This window comes from Carcharodon carcharias, chromosome 1, assembly GCF_017639515.1.
Source record: "Carcharodon carcharias isolate sCarCar2 chromosome 1, sCarCar2.pri, whole genome shotgun sequence".
Taxonomy (NCBI): Eukaryota; Metazoa; Chordata; class Chondrichthyes; order Lamniformes; family Lamnidae; genus Carcharodon; species Carcharodon carcharias.
The window spans coordinates 44,194,180-44,207,617 of record NC_054467.1 but is presented as its reverse complement, the minus strand read 5'-3'; the positions used below and the strand labels follow the sequence as shown (position 1 = coordinate 44,207,617).

General features: G+C 45.4%; 1 protein-coding gene across 1 annotated transcript in view; it reads right to left on the bottom strand.

Annotated features, from left to right (window-relative positions):
• Positions 1 to 13,438, bottom strand: part of LOC121283259 (annexin A5-like) — an 86,343-nt gene that overhangs the window by 13,993 nt on the left and 58,912 nt on the right. The window contains exon 8 of the mRNA XM_041197646.1: positions 8,727 to 8,783. Coding sequence (XP_041053580.1) covers positions 8,727 to 8,783 — 57 coding nt within the window. The remainder of the gene's footprint in view (positions 1 to 8,726; positions 8,784 to 13,438) is intronic.

The window sequence follows — 13,438 nt, the reverse complement described above, 5'->3', positions numbered from 1 at the left end:
AAGGTTACGGGCAGAAGGCGGGAGAATGGGGTTGAGAAACTTATCAGCCATGATTGAATGGCAGAGCAGACTCGATGGGCCAAAGGGCCTAATTTCTGCTCCTATGTCTTATGGTCTATCATAGCCCCTACATTCCAGGAGGATGATGATGACATGCAGTGGGGACACTCCATAATTCCTCACATAGCTTATGTGAATGTCTGACTCATGTCTGGTCGATGGCAGCTCACTTGCGCTCTGTGAACAGGGCCAAATCATGGAGATGCTGTGGGGAAACTTTAACTTCTCCTGAACCTATGGCATCCTTTGTGAGCTGAACCCTTCAGGACCACACTGTCATTGGACAGAGATGCTGATGAGATGGGGGGGCCAGCCACACCTCAAAGATGATGGGGGCACAGAGAGAATGACAGAACTCCTCTGTCCTGGGCCGGCAGCACATTCTGGCAGCAGTGATAAGCCCCATCGAGGCATCACTGATGTGACCAATGTCATTGAAGGCACAGCATCAGTGCTGAGAAGGTTGCATAAAGCACAGGGAAGAGGTCCTGGACTGAGACATCTGCCTTTATCTTGTGCAGGGACCAAAGGTTTCACATCTGAGCGACACAAACACTGCTCATCAGAACAAGGATCCAGAGGCAAGGAGACATTCTTGGGAGTTTATTAACAAAGTGAACATCAAGTGCAAGTGATTAACACCCATACCCAGGCTGTGCAACTACATTTTCTTAACCTTCCCACTATGTCTTAGTGCTCCCCCAACATCCACAATGGAGGTGGAGGCAGCCTGCTGACTGTGACGCTCTGTCTGTGATGACCTTGGCGGGCGTCCTCTGAAGGGCTGAGAGCTGGAGGGCCTTGGCCTGCTTTTGGGGTCCTGCTGTGTGGCAGTGGCACCCTCCTCGGCCTGTGGGGCTGGAGCTGTTGGGGTCACAGGAAGAGGAGATTCAGATGGGCCAGGCATTCCTGGAGTCACCTGGATGGATAGCCCTGGTGGGTGCACCTGCTGATCCTCCTCTCTATGGGTGCCCAAGGGACCCTGGCTGAATCCTTGAGGAGAAGAGGAAGCTGGAGTGAGATCGAGCTGTCCTGTACCCCTCTTGCGTTGACGCTGCTGGAGGCCAACTATGGCGTCAGCGATGGAGTTGAGCCCACGCAGCAGTGCAGGAGCAATGCCCTGGACCACCTCCATGGACTACTGCCATACCATCAGTGCTGACCTCAGTGCTTTGGCATGCCGGCACCATCACCTCAGACTGAAGGCGAACAGATCCATCCATTGTGCCTTGCAATCTGAGGAGTACAGCAGACATCCCTTCCTTATGTTCCTGAGCTTGTCTTTGCAGCTCCAGCAACTGTGACATGACCGAATCCCGAGGCTCCTCATCTGACTCGGACTCAGCAGATTTCTGGCCTCCAGCAGTCCTCCAAGTGCTGAACACCTAGGAAGTCCCTGCTGCCACCTGCTGTGGATAGAAAGTGTGATGTGCTCACCAGATTGTGATCCTGAGGCTATTCTAAAGCTTGGTCCCACCGAGGCATGTGACTCTGCACTGGTGGAGGGTGTGGCTGTGCACTGTGACGGGACTTCAATGAGGATTTCAGCAGATTCCTCTTCCGAGGTGTCTTCAGGGCTTGATCGAGGACTTGGGTCATGTAATCCGTTGGCTGTTTCCCAGATGTGGCTACAGAAGGAAGTGGAGATAATTAGTGCATGGCAGTGGCCTGTGAAACAGGGCACATCACTCACTGCATGGTTGTCCGATGGATGGTGCACTACTGGATCCTCACTTGGTCGAGCACTGCCAACCTCACTGTCAGCACAGGACCAGTCCAGATCATTGCCGAACAGCTAGATGGCTCTATTTTCAAAGTCCACGAGGATCTTGATTTCAGGCATTCCTCCACCAGTCCTGAGGCCTCTCCCTTTTGTTGTTTGCCAGCTTACCCTACATGAATATAGATGGAGAGAGTACAGATGGAGAGAGTGTAATGTGTGGGTGGCAGGTAGTGCCATGGAGCAGATGAGAACAAAGAAGGTGCGTGTGAGAAAGAGCATGGCGATGTCTCTTGAACTGGCAGTGAGTGAGATCCTTGTGGATGTGTGATGGGTTTGAGAGTGAGTGGGTTGAGAGTGATGAGCAGAGTGACTTACCCTGGTGGGACGGAGATCATCATTCATCCTCTTGTAGCACTGGGTGGCTGTCCTCTCTTGCAGGACATTGTCGCTGACCACCACTGCCTCCCAAGCTAGATTGGTGATGTTGCTGCCCATCCTGCAGGCAGGCCTCCACTGCGTCCAAAAGGCACTCGGGGGATGCGTGAATTGGGGGGGGGGGGTGGGTGGGGGCAGCAGTCTTCTTGCCTTTCGGGACAATGTCTTCTGTGCAGCAGTCCAGGCCTTAAAGCACTGAGAGGTGTGTGTGTGGCTGCACTTTAAATATGGAGACCGGCGTGAGGAATGTGCAAGGTGACAGCGTGGTGGGCAAATCGGAGGCTGCCCTCCAGCAAAACAACGTGCTTCCCGGGAATTCATGATTTATGAGGCAAGACTGGGACGACATGGCATGAAAAACTGTCATTGTGGTCGGCAGGTAGATGTTCTATTTCCCATCTGCTACCGCACTTAATGCAAATCTGGGACGATCCTGCCCATTGAAAGTATAGCGTCATTACGACAGGAGAAGCAGCAATTCAGCCCATCAAGTCCATGCCTGTTCTCTGTAGAGCAACCCAGTCAGTCCCATTCCCCTTCTTTATCTTGTAGCCCTGCAAGTCCATCCAACACCCTTTTGAAATCATCAGTTGTTTCCACTTACACTATTCCTCAGGCTGCGAGTTCCAGGTTATCACTCAATGTGTAAAAATATTCTTCATATATCCCAGAATCTCCTGCCCAAAACCTTAAATCTGTGTCCACTTGGCCTTGTACCATCAGCTAATGGAACAGTTTTTTCTTTGTCTGCCTTATCTAAATCTATCATAATCTTGTACATCTCTATCAAATCTCCCCTGAATCTCCTTTGCTCCAAGGAGCTTCTCCAAACTAGCTAGCTAAAATCTCTCATCCTTGGAACTATTCTGGTAAAACTCCTCTGCACCCTTTGAAGGACCTTCACATCATTCCTAAAGTGTGGTGACCAAAACTGGATGCAATACTCTAGTTGTGACTTAACAAAAGCTTTATAAAGGCTCAGCAATAACTTCCCAAGTTTGTATTCAACACATCTATTTATGAAGCCCAAGATCCCATATGTTGTGCTAACTGCTCTCTCAATATGAACAGCCTTCAAAGATCAATGCACATGAACACCACCACCACCACCACCACCACCACCACCACCACCACCCCCCCACCTCGCCCCCCCAGGTCCCTCTGTCCCTACACACTCTTTAGAACTGTGCCATCTAGTCTATATCACCTCTCCCTATCCCTTCTGCCAAAATGCATCACCTCACACTTCTCTGTATTAAATTCCATCTGCCCACTTGCCTTCCCATTCTGCTGGCCTATCTATGTCCTTTTACAGTCAATTGGTATCATTCTCACTGTTTGTCATGTCTCCAAGTTTAGTGTAAAAACACAAAATGTTGGAAAAACTCAGCAGGCCCATCAGCATCTGTGCAAAGAGAAACAGAGTTAACATTTCAGGTCCAATGTGACTCTTCTACTGAGGATTCCGAAGAAAAGTCATTTTGGACTCAAAACATTAGCTTTCTTTCTCTCTCCACAAATGCTGCCAGACCTGCTGAGTTTTCCAGCACTTTCTATTTGTATTTCAGATCTCCCGCATCCGCAGGATTTTGCTTTTATCCAAGTTTGGTATCATATGTACATTTTGGAATTTTACTCTGCACTCCAATACCAAATCATTTATATATATTGTGTAATATATATATATATATATATATAAAAATATACTATATATATATATATATTTATATATTAGCACTGAACCTTGGGGCACACTGCCTACCATCATTCAGTCCAATATAAAACAACCATTTACCGCAATTCATTGTTTTCTGCCCTTAAGCAAATTTTTTACCTATGTTGAGAATGGCCTTCCAGTTCCTTGGGCCTCAATTTTGTTAACTAGCCTTTCATCTGGTACTTAAACAATGGGAAATATTCAAAACATTATATTTTTGTCACAGAAAATATTGAACAAAGCGCAGGAAAAATATATTCCACTAAAAGGAGAGAACAAACTAAACTCCAGTGGGACTCCACGGATGTATAAAGACATAAGGGAACAACTAAGCATTAGGGACAGGCAGTGGGAGAGTGCATGGTATGAGATAAGGGTTAGGGGACAGGCAGTGGGAGAGTGCATGGTATGAGATAAGGGTTAGGGGACAGGCAGTGGGAGAGTGCCTGGTATGAGATAAGGGTTAGAGGACAGGCAGTGGGAGAGGGAATTGTATGAGATAAGGGTTAGGGGACAGGCAGTGGGAGAGTGCATGGTATGAGATAAGGGTTAGGGGACAGGCAGTGGTAGAGTGCATGGTATGAGATAAGGGTTAGGGGACAGGCAGTGGGAGAATGCCTGGTATGAGATAAGGGTTAGGGGACAGGCAGTGGGAGAGTGCCTGGTATGAGATAAGGGTTAGGGGACAGGCAGTGGGAGAGGGAATGGTATGAGATAAGGGTTAGGGGACAGGCAGTGGGAGAGGGAATGGTATGAGATAAGGGTTAGGGGACAGGCAGTGGGAGAGTGCATGGTATGAGATAAGGGTTAGGGGACAGGCAGTGGGAGAGGGAATGGTATGAGATAAGGGTTAGGGGACAGGCAGTGGGAGAGGGAATGGTATGAGATAAGGTTTAGGGGACAGGCAGTGGGAGAGGGAATGGTATGAGATAAGGGTTAGAGGACAGGCAGTGGGAGAGGGAATGGTATGAGATAAGGGTTAGGGGATAGGCAGTGGGAGAGTGCCTGGTATGAGAGAAGGGTTAGGGGACAGGCAGTGGGAGAGTGCCTGGTATGAGATAAGGGTTAGGGGACAGGCAGTGGGAGAGTGCCTGGTATGAGATAAGGGTTAGGGGACAGGCAGTGGGAGAGTGCCTGGTATGAGATAAGGGTTAGGGGACAGGCAGTGGGAGAGGGAATGGTATGAGATAAGGGTTAGGGACAGGCAGTGGGAGAGTGCCTGGTATGAGATAAGGGTTAGGGGACAGGCAGTAGGAGAGTGCATGGTATGAGATAAGGGTTAGGGGACAGGCAGTAGGAGAGTGCATGGTATGAGATAAGGGTTAGGGGACAGGCAGTAGGAGAGTGCATGGTATGAGATAAGGGTTAGGGGACAGGCAGTGGGAGAGTGCCTGGTATGAGATAAGGGTTAGGGGACAGGCAGTGGGAGAGTGCCTGGTATGAGATAAGGGTTAGGGACAGGCAGTGGGAGAGTGCCTGGTATGAGATAAGGGTTAGGGGACAGGCAGTAGGAGAGTGCATGGTATGAGATAAGGGTTAGGGGACAGGCAGTGGGAGAGTGCATGGTATGAGATAAGGATTAGGGACAGGCAGTGGGAGAGTGCATGGTATGAGATAAGGGTTAGGGACAGGCAGTGGGAGAGTGCATGGTATGAGATAAGGGTTAGGGGACAGGCAGTGGGAGAGGGAATGGTATGAGATAAGGGTTAGAGGACAGGCAGTAGGAGAGTGCATGGTATGAGATAAGGGTTAGGGGACAGGCAGTGGGAGAGGGAATGGTATGAGATAAGGGTTAGAGGACAGGCAGTAGGAGAGTGCCTGGTATGAGATAAGGGTTAGGGGATAGGCAGTGGGAGAGTGCCTGGTATGAGATAAGGGTTAGGGGACAGGCAGTGGGAGAGTGCATGGTATGAGATAAGGGTTGGGGACAGGCAGTGGGAGAGGGAATGGTATGAGATAAGGGTTAGGGGACAGGCAGTGGGAGAGTGCATGGTATGAGATAAGGGTTAGGGGACAGGCAGTGGGAGAGGGAATGGTATGAGATAAGGGTTAGGGGACAGGTAGTGGGAGAGTGCCTGGTATGAGATAAGGGTTAGGGGACAGGCAGTGGGAGAGGGAATGGTATGAGATAAGGGTTAGGGGACAGGCAGTGGGAGAGTGCCTGGTATGAGATAAGGGTTAGGGACAGGCAGTGGGAGAGGGAATGGTATGAGATAAGGGTTAGGGGGCAGGCAGTGGGAGAGTGCATGGTATGAGATAAGGGTTAGGGGACAGGCAGTGGGAGAGTGCATGGTATGAGATAAGGGTTAGGGGACAGGCAGTGGGAGAGGGAATGGTATGAGATAAGGGTTAGGGGACAGGCAGTGGGAGAGGGAATGGTATGAGATAAGGGTTAGGGGGCAGGCAGTGGGAGAGTGCATGGTATGAGATAAGGGTTAGGGGACAGGCAGTGGGAGAGGGAATGGTATGAGATAAGGGTTAGAGGACAGGCAGTAGGAGAGTGCATGGTATGAGATAAGGGTTAGGGGACAGGCAGTGGGAGAGGGAATGGTATGAGATAAGGGTTAGGGGACAGGCAGTGGGAGAGGGATTGGTATGAGATAAGGGTTAGGGGACAGGCAGTGGGAGAGTGCATGGTATGAGATAAGGGTTAGGGGACAGGCAGTGGGAGAGTGCATGGTATGAGATAAGGGTTAGAGGACAGGCAGTAGGAGAGTGCATGGTATGAGATAAGGGTTAGGGGACAGGCAGTGGGAGAGGGAATGGTATGAGATAAGGGTTGGGGGACAGGCAGTGGAAGAGTGCATGGTATGAGATAAGGGTTAGGGGACAGGCAGTGGGAGAGGGAATGGTATGAGATAAGGGTTAGGGGACAGGCAGTGGGAGAGGGAATGGTATGAGATAAGGGTTAGAGGACAGGCAGTAGGAGAGTGCATGGTATGAGATAAGGGTTAGGGGACAGGCAGTGGGAGAGTGCATGGTATGAGATAAGGGTTAGGGGACAGGCAGTGGGAGAGGGAATGGTATGAGATAAGGGTTAGGGGACAGGCAGTGGGAGAGGGAATGGTATGAGATAAGGGTTAGGGGACAGGCAGTGGGAGAGTGCCTGGTATGAGATAAGGGTTAGGGGACAGGCAGTGGGAGAGTGCATAGTATGAGATAAGGGTTACAGGACAGGCAATGGGAGAGTGCATGGTATGAGATAAGATAAAGGGAATAGAAGCAAAGTCAAAAAAACAATTAGGTTAGCAAGAAAAAGAGAAACTATGACATTAAATTATCAAGGAACATAAAATATTTTACAGCTACATCAATAAACAAAAAGGAAGGTTGTGATAGCAATAGGATTGGTTAGGGATAGGCAGGATAACACCACATACAACGATAGAGGGATGGTAGAAATCTTAAAGAATTATTTCACTTTGGCATTTACCAGGGAGTTAGAACTGGTGGATGTGATATTGATTGATGAGGAGAGCAACAAGATAAATGCATTTAAAATAAAAAAGGGATATGTTGAATAAACTAAACAAATTCAAAGAGAATAAATGCCTAGCTTGGATAGATCACATCGCATATTTTAAAAGAATCCAGGAAAGTGATAGCAGAGGCACTGCTGCTCATATTTAATAATTTGTTCAAAAAAGGTGTTGTGCCAGAGGACTGGCTAATGTAATTCCTGTATTTATGAAGGGGGACAAAACATTTCCAGGGGATTATAGACCAGTCAGCTTAATGTTAATGTTTGGAAAAAGAATGGAATCCTTACTAAGGAGAGAATAGAAGAACATTTCAAAATGAAACATATAATAGCATAGATTTCAAAAGGGAAATTTTGCTTCAACAACCTTATGAGTTTTTTGGGAAGGTTAAATTATTGATCCCAGAAGCACAGAATCCCAGTAACACTTTTAGGATTTTAATATTTAAAAGATTTATTAACAAGAAAAAAAAACTTAAGCACATAATGCTAAAATTACACAAAAGAAACAGTCTTACAAAACATTCCCCTAAAAAACCCACTTGGTCAAAACACACAAGTAAGCTACTTGGCAAAAGCTCTTATAAATTTTTAACCATAAAAATCCAATAATATTACCCAAGGCAAAAACTATTGTTACTTCAGTAAAGTATACCACACAACTTCTCACTCTCTTTCACTCTACTGTGGAAATCCAAGAAAGTTCAGAGGCAGACTGCTTTCTAAGAACAAGGACTTTTCTGGCTTGAAAACTCAATGGCTGTTTCAAATTCACAACTTTTCTCAGCACAGAGCTGGTCTCAGAACATCTCCCCCACATAGTCACCTATCACTCATCTCAACATCTTTCCTTAAATATCCTTTTTCATCTTAGATTCCATTGTCCTAAGCGCCTCTTTGAACTCGAATTTTCTAAAATATAAAATTCTTTCATGTCTTCCAATTGCCTCCACTTTCGGGTCAAATAAAATTTAATAACCTTCCACTGTTTACCTGTGAAACCATTGTAAGTTGTAAAAGTCCCTTCAACTCCTTTTGCAATTTAACAGCTGAAAAATCAAATCCCTATGTATCATCTAATGCAAATTTTAAAACCCAACCCATTTTTTCATGCATTCCACTTCACCATAGCCTCTCATTACAAATGCATGCATCTAACGCCTTTACGTTTCATCTCTCTGTTCCCACAGACAAGCTGCCTTTACTAACCTTCCCCCAGTTTAATTAATCATGGATACATTAGCCTTCTTTCCAGAATACCATTATATTCCCAAAAATATTTTAAAAATAACATCCATCTTCACACTGACCTGTGCATCTTTTTTAACAGCAGCTTCATCATAGGTTGTGTTCTCATCTCTATTGGCCTAACCAAAAGGAGAAAAAAATGTTAATTTTTATTCATTAGGATTTTAATACTTGATCAGCAAGTGTGAAATGCATCCCTATAACTCACTAATTATTTTATTACCACTCCTGCTAACTGACATTAGCCCAGAAATTGCTGGAATGGCACATCCCATGGTGAGTGCCATGAAGTGTACTTTTAACCTTATCTTTTATATTGCACTATATTTGCATAACAAATTGCTGAAAATGTAAATTGACAATCACACAGCGATGTCAGTCTTAAATCTGGGACCTCATTAACATTGGCTAAGGAGATCAACCATAGGGCACAATGAAACAAATGGATAGAGAAATAAACACAGCAAATGACAGAAAAGGAAATACGGTAAATTAGAGCCAAATTAGAGACAGAAAGAAAAACAAAGGGAGGGAAAGAAAGAGAGTGGACTAAAGAAAGAGAGAAAGGAAAAGCAAGAAAACCATTAAAAAGAACAACGAAGAAAAGGAGGACATTGCAACCCAGGTGTGCTTAGGAACTGTTATACTGGCTCTTGGGAAGAAGTTAATAAATGAACGGTAGGGTAAGTGGTGGCAGAGTGGTAATTTCACTGGACTAGTAACCCAGAGGCCAGGAAGATGTTCTGGACATACAGGATCAAATCCCACCATGGCAGCTGGTGGAATTTAAATTCGATTAATAAATCTGGAATATAAATCTAGTCTCCGTAATGGTGACCATGACAACTATCATTGATTGTTGTAAAAACCCATCTGGTTCACTCATGTCTCCTAGAGAAGGAAATCTGCTGCCTACAGTTATCTGCTCAAAACATAATGGGTTTTAACAATGTGCCTCGATGAATAGCTCAGCGCAAAACCAGCCTGACTCTTAACAGCCCTCTGAAATGGCCTAACAAGCCACTCCATTCAAGGCCAATTAGGATGGGCAACAGACGCTGGCCCAGGCAGTGATATCCATATCTCATGAAAGAACAAAGGGTGAAAAATGGCAAAAAATTCTTCCTCAAATACCATATGCCAAAATTATTTTTTTAAAAGGAAATCTTTGTAATATGCTCTTTTGAGTGTCATAATGGGTTTTAACAAGGTGCCTCGATGAATAGATCAGCCCGAAGCCACCCTGTCACATCCTTTAAATTGATGTCTTCTATTACTAACATGGGTATGGATGGCAAGACCAGCTCAAAAGTAATGGCAAGATTTTTTTTTAAAAGCGCTAGAACAATCCGCTCCAGTGAGATTCCACAGATTCATCTGCTCCCTTTTTGGCCTCAACTTTGGGTTTAATGTAACCGTCCATAAATTATGTTATTAATAGTATGCTAATGGCATGAATGGCAGCCTAAATGGCAGCAATGAAACTGATTCTCAGCTATGGTGCAAATCCAGCAATTTTTGACATGCGATTTATTTGCTGCATCCTGCCGAGAAAATAAATTTGCATCTCTTCCACATTCTCCTGTTTAAATTCTGTATTGTTTTTCAGAAAAGGATAAATGGCTGGACTGATAAAGGCCACAGCAGGTCACATGATGATAGTTCTGGAAGTTTCTTGCATTGTATAAACATTCCAGCCAAGCCACAATAAATTAGCAGACAGGCTATCTGCACCAGCCAGCTATGGACAAAGGCAGGGCTATTGGGATGCCTCATGTCCAACGTTGTGCTAATGGTTCTACAGTTACCTACTCAAAACATAATGGGTTTTAATAAGGTGCCTCGATGAATAGCTCGTCCCGAAGCCACCCTGTCACATGACTGAGACTTGAGATGTTTGAATTGCTTTAACTATACAGCTTTTGGGTTCTATTTTCAGTCATTGTTTAGCCTCAGAAGAGAAGTCAGACTCCAAGCTAGCAGCCTGCCTCTGTCTACCATTTACCACCTAACAGCAACAGAAAGAGCTCAGCCCAGGTTTAAATTGCCTGGCCCTCATCTACATTGTGCTCTACTGGAACATCTGAACTTCTGTTTCTATGCCTACAAGACTATTTCATCTTTACATACCTGCTTCCATCATGGAAGTCATCATTTCTGGAAAAGCAGATCACCCTGCAACAGTTTCAGCCCCCACTAACCTCTGAAGGAATTTTTGATTCTGGACTCGGGACTCACATGAAAGCATAATTCTTATTTTTATCACGGTCTTTGCCCTGAACTCTTTTGTTTCCCTTATCCTCCTTTTATTGTATGAATGTAAAAAGGGGCGGATGTTGCAAACCCCCTTCCTGCGTTTTGAGTGTGTGCAAAATAAACTAACCCTCTGATTTTACCCTATCTTGAGTTTGCTGTGGGGTTATTAATAGAGGATTGGACCACTCCAAAAACTGAAGGGTCAGGGAAAATAATAAAATAATATTAAAGGGGGAAATCAAAAATCAAAAACATCTTTCTGTTTACGGCTGGGTGACGAGAGGAGAAGTCAGGGCTGTTTAAATTAAACCCGCTCTTGTCTGTAACAGCTGACTTTAAGGCTCTCTCTATAGGCAGGCAGGGGCTGGCACTGTTCGATGTCCAATTGCAGAATCAGGGCAGGAGACACAGAAGAGGCCCAGGCAAGTTTTTAAAAATTTTTCAGTCAGAACTCATTGGTTAGGTTCAGGAGTGCTCCTCGCGGTGCTGCACAAGGAATCCTTGTGCCTTCCCCACCCCACTCTGCAGCCTTGAGCTCCTTCCCCCTCCCCACCACCCCCCTTCTGCCAACTGCTGCGGAACGTTCCCAGGCTGCGATCTCCTACCACAAAAATCCCACTCATTCACCAGCATGGTACCGGATCTGGACAAGTACATGTGGGACTGGGGGAAAATTTATGTAGATGGGGCCCTGCCATTAAGATCAACAGGGCTTCCATATTCCTGGACTCTTCACATGCATTGTCCTTTGGGACTCACATGCACCTTTCCTGACCCCTTTCAAAATCAGGCCCATAATAACTGAGGACATTCAGAAAATTATTACTGTGGCATTTTACATTTTGAAGAGGTCACATTTCCCAAAGTACCAAGGTAATCAAAGTTGTTTTTTTAAAAATAATCTGCACAGACACAATTACAGGTACACTATGGCCTGAATCTTCTGGTTGGCATGTGGGGGTGGGCCCTGCTCGCCGACACATAAAATGATGCGCGGTGACATTGGGCGTGCGTCATTCAGATCTTCAGTTCGGCGGGTGCGCACCAGAGTCGGCTGCACCCCCACCGAACTGTCAAAGGCCTATTAAGGCCATTTAAATAGCGATTAAAACAATTAAAGGGTTGCCTGTCCAACCTTAAAGTTGGCGGGCAGGTGAAGAGCCCAGACGGCATTCACATTTTTCAAGGAACCTCATCCAAAGGCGGGATGAGGTTTCATGAAGGTTTTTAAACTTTAATAAAAAATTTTCATAAAATTCATTGACAAGTCCAGCTCATGTGACACTGTCACATGAGGGGACATGTCCGAGTAATTTTTAAAAATCTTTTATTCACTTTTTCACAATGACATTAAACTCCGTGAGGCAGCTCTTAATTGGCCCACCCACGCAAAATGGTGGTGCGCAGCTGATCGTGGGGGGCGATTGGCTGCGCGCCCACTCCCGCTCAGCCCCCCGACGGGGAGAAAATTTCCCCCCATAAAACACCACTGTACGTTTATGAAGCAGTGCATTCATGACAAGAAAAGTTCTGCTCAAATATGATCCCTGTCTTAGTGACCTACATTGGTTTCCAGACCCCCAACACATCAAATTCAAAATTCTCAAGCTCATACACTTAATCTCACCACCTCTCTGCAAACCCCTTTAGCCTTATAACCATGTCCCTGAATTTTGTTCTTCAGACACTGGCCCCTTGTGCAGCCTCTTCCCTTCACCCCACTGTTGGTGTCTGTGACTGCACACACTGGAATATTCTCCTCAAACTTCTGCACCGCATTCTCCGCCAATATTATTCTTAATCTTCTTCTTCTTTGACTAAGATTTTGGTCAGCCCTCCTATATATGCATTTATTCATTACATGTAGATGGTACATGAATGACACTTGTTGCTCAGTGCATTACTAAGACAGTGCTGAATTGTTAAGGGTTCTGGCTTTCTCATGAGATGTTAAACTGAGACCACATATGCCCTTTCAGTTTGATGCAGAACAAACTGGTGTTTTGGTCAATATTTATACCTCAACCACAATTCCTAACAGGGATCATCTGATCATTTATCTCACTGCTGTTTGTGGGGCCTTGTCATAAGCAAACTGGCAATGTATTTGCCTTAAAGGGAAGTTCTTCCATTGGCTGGAGCACTTTTAAACATTCAGAGGATGTGAAAATTGCAGCTTAAAAACAAATTCTCTAATTTGCAGCAGTTAAGAACAATCTTGAATTTATTTGGGTACCTTTCATGTCCCCCAGGTGCTCAAAGTGATCCAGAAACAATGAAGAACTTTGAATCAATATAGTTGTTGCCGTCATGTTGACTCCTCTTCACTCAGTGTTCTTTGGGATTCTCTATCTCAGGAGGTTGTGGATGCTAAGTCATGGAGTATATTCAAGACTGAGATAGATTGATTTTTGGGCTCTAACGGATACGAGGATCAGGAGGAAAAACGAGGTTGAGGTCAAAGATCAGCCATGATCACACTGAAAGGCTGAATAGAATCAAGGGGGTTCGAAGGCCT